This window comes from Crocuta crocuta, unplaced genomic scaffold, assembly GCF_008692635.1.
Source record: "Crocuta crocuta isolate KB4526 unplaced genomic scaffold, BGI_CrCroc_1.0 scaffold118, whole genome shotgun sequence".
NCBI classification, from domain to species: domain Eukaryota; kingdom Metazoa; phylum Chordata; class Mammalia; order Carnivora; family Hyaenidae; genus Crocuta; species Crocuta crocuta.
This window is the reverse complement of record NW_027551558.1, coordinates 2,388,101-2,391,615: the sequence shown is the minus strand read 5'-3', so window position 1 is coordinate 2,391,615 and position 3,515 is coordinate 2,388,101. Positions and strand designations below refer to the sequence as shown.

The 3,515-nt window shown below is 57.5% G+C and overlaps 1 protein-coding gene and 1 long non-coding RNA gene across 2 annotated transcripts; both read left to right on the top strand.

The window, feature by feature from the left end:
* Positions 1-417: 417 nt before the first annotated feature.
* On the top strand, positions 418-2,048 carry LOC144219349 (uncharacterized). The gene is made up of 3 exons (XR_013331380.1): positions 418-479; positions 705-764; positions 1,306-2,048. It is a non-coding gene; the product is annotated as an uncharacterized LOC144219349 (long non-coding RNA).
* A 2-nt stretch (positions 2,049-2,050) lies between these two features.
* POU3F3 (POU class 3 homeobox 3) lies at positions 2,051-2,872 on the top strand (the record flags this gene model as incomplete). The annotated part of the gene is made up of 1 exon (XM_077749186.1): positions 2,051-2,872. A coding segment is annotated over one exon (822 nt), but the record flags the coding sequence as incomplete, so codon positions are not given.
* Between the last annotated feature and the right edge of the window lie 643 nt (positions 2,873-3,515).

The window sequence follows — 3,515 nt, the reverse complement described above, 5'->3', positions numbered from 1 at the left end:
CCATAGTGAAAAAAACATATATGTAGACACACACACGCACGCACAATGTAAGCGGTGGAGGGCGCGGCCAGTGGATCCTGGTTCTTTAGGCCGGCTCCTGCTGCAATTGGGAATTTCGAGCCTTTGGGGTGGACTACACTTACGCCGGATCTATAGGGAAAGATCGACTGATTGCTTTTCAAATACATCGCAGGGCTCTGCTGACCGGCACCCTCCAAACACACAAGGACACGCACGCTACTTGCTAGAATCCCAGAGGAGGGGGGGAGGGAAGAAGGGAGGGAGAGCGGAGAGGCAGAGAGGGGGTGGGGGAGAGAGCGAGCCGCGGCAGCGAGCGGTCCGTCTCGCACGCGCGGGCACCGCGCTGGTCCTGGGCTGCAGGTTTCCCAGATGATGGCATCCGAGAACTTAAACAAAGGGGGCNGGCTGGTGAAAGAAAAAGGAAACTTTGAAACCACTGGGGATACAACTGCCTATAGGTATTAGCGTGAATGGTGCATTCTTGCCGCGCGCTTTACAAATCTCGGGGATGGGGGTGGGGAGCGGGGAGGGCGGCAACACAACGCAGTACTAGGTGAAGTGGGTAGGTTGCTATTTTTCATTATTTTTCCCCCCTCTTCATATTCCTTCTGATTCTAACTCCTCCCTCCCCCCTTCTCCCATCCTTCCCTCCCTTTTCTCTCCCCTTTCATCCCCCATCCCAGACCGGTTGCGAACCCACAGAGCCGCGGAGGGAACGCCTGCGCCTCGGCCGGACACTAAGAGTTAAGATGTGGCGGANACATTTCCAGCTTCTACGACGCTCTGCCTAAATTAAAAAGCAACCAATCGGAACGGCCGGAAGGGGGGCCGCGCGTCCTGAGCCAGTCATTCCGGGCCTGCCAATCACCCAGCGGGTAGCCAATCAGCGGGGGCCCTGGTGCTCGACTTCCTTGTATTTGGGAAAGTGTGGTGGTGGGTGCGCGCTCGCGGCGGAGGGTAAACATTCGACAGTCCCTGCTCAGAGAGGGAGGGACAGAGAGCGAACTGTCAGATCCCAGCGAGAGCGGGCGGGCTAGCGAGGGAGAGGGAGTGAGAGAGAGAGAGGGAGGGAGAGGGAAAGTGAGAGAGGGAGAGAGAGCGCGAACGAGGGCGCAGAGCGAGCTCCCGCTGCAACTCCGCTCCGGCTCGGCCAGCGCCAGCGCCGTCGGTGCACTCTACGAGCCGTGCAACGTGCCCACTGGAGTTGGTTGTGTATCAAGGATCCCCTATATGCACACACACACCTCCACCTCCACCAATGCACTCTTCTTCCTCCTCCTCCAGACAACTGCTGGGAAAAAAATAAAACACCAACCCCAACCGTCAGCAACAAGGTAACAGAGCCATTCGACCTCATTTTTCTCCTTTTCAATTTTTTTTCCTTGTTATATTTGTTTCCTAATTTCTGCCCAAAAGGAAAGATGTCGCATCAGACTGTGACTGTTGCGAGGAGAATGAAAAAGGACTCTTGTTTCAGAGGCAACCAAGAGCTCCGGCAATAGCAACTTCAGAAAATGCACCATCGCAAGAAGTTTTCCTAGGACAGAACAAAACTTGAAACGAAAGGACCAGAGGAGGAGAGCAGGAGCCAGCCTCTCCTCTCCGCACACACGCGAGCAGCCAGCATCACCACGCCTTCAAGGACGGAAAAAAAGTTTTACTACTCTAAGGGAAAACGAGTGAAATGTGTTCCTGAGGAGGAGAGAAGCGAGCAGGCGAGGGAAGCAGCGGTCCCGTTGCTGGTCATCCATAATTTGGTTAAGGAAGAAAGGAACGGCTGCTTTCTTTGTTGTCTCCCGTGAAATCCTCACTTAGCAGGTGGACTGAGCCCCGCGCCCGGGCAGAGTCCGTGCTCGCCCGAGGACAGCCGGCGCGCCCCGCCAAAGAGCCCGGAGCGCAGGCCCGCGCCCTGCCGGGTGAGCCCCGCTGGAGCGAGCGGAACGCGCCGGGGCTGGGGGGCGGCCACGACCCCCCCTGAAGGGGGCGGCCACGGAGCGCGCCCCGAGAAGCGAGCCCCCCTCCCTAGAGCGCTGNCGGCGGCGGCGGCGCGGGCAGGGGCGCCCAGAGCCTGGTGCACCCGGGGCTGGTGCGCGGGGACACGCCCGAGCTGGCCGAGCACCACCACCACCACCACCACCACGCGCACCCGCACCCGCCTCACCCGCACCACGCGCAGGGGCCTCCGCACCACGGCGGCGGCGGCGCGGGGCCCGGACTCAACAGTCACGACCCGCACTCGGACGAGGACACGCCGACGTCCGACGACCTGGAGCAGTTTGCCAAGCAGTTCAAGCAGCGGCGCATTAAGCTCGGCTTCACGCAGGCCGACGTGGGGCTGGCGCTGGGCACGCTGTACGGCAACGTGTTCTCGCAGACCACCATCTGCCGCTTCGAGGCCCTGCAGCTGAGCTTCAAGAACATGTGCAAGCTCAAGCCGCTGCTGAACAAGTGGCTGGAGGAGGCGGACTCGAGCACCGGCAGCCCCACGAGCATCGACAAGATCGCGGCGCAGGGCCGCAAGCGCAAGAAGCGGACCTCCATAGAGGTGAGCGTCAAGGGCGCGCTCGAAAGCCACTTCCTCAAGTGCCCCAAGCCCTCCGCGCAGGAGATCACCAACCTGGCCGACAGCCTGCAGCTGGAGAAGGAGGTGGTGCGGGTCTGGTTCTGCAACCGGCGCCAGAAGGAGAAGCGCATGACGCCGCCCGGGATCCAACAGCAGACACCCGACGACGTCTACTCGCAGGTGGGCACCGTGNCGGTCCGCCGCCCTTCCCTCCGCCCAAAGACAAACATGCCTGCCCTTGGAGGAGAGCGAGAGAGAAAGAGAGGGAGACCACGGAGACATTTCTGAAGTCCAAGGAAGGAGGGGCAAAACAAAACAAAAGCGTAACAAATACCCAGACTGTTTTATATACGTATATATAACAAACAAAACCGGAAGAGAAAAAGGAGGCGATCATGAGATCTCGTTTATACTGTGGTGGTGTTTCCTTTTTGTTTTTCTTTTTTCTTTCTAAAGAAGGGTGAAGATGCCTAGCGCACCAAAACTGCACTCCGGGAGGTTTTCCCCACCCTAGGAAGTCCTACATGGCAACAGTGGACAGCACCCAGCACCTGCCNAAAAAAAAAAAAAAGAAGCTCCCCCCTCCCCCCGCCCCGCTCTCCTTTTCACTCCCCCTCCAAAGGGCTGACTAAAGTGATCTACCAAAACTTTCTTTCCTGGGGGCGACGTGAAAGAAAGCAGAGGCACCGGGTGTCATCAGGATATGACTCCGCTCAGGGGCCCTGTTTTTCTTGGCCATGTTAAAGTCATTTGGGGACAAATGGACTATGAAATAGGAAGGAGAAAACAAAGAACGGTCTTCAGGAAAAAAAGAAAGAAACAAAATATTCACAGCTTTTGAAATTAACAGACTGAATAGCAAAGCCAAAAGAAAAAGTATCCTCAAAGTAACCTTGGAAATAAAGCATCTCGAAAGAGCAAAGGGATGGGC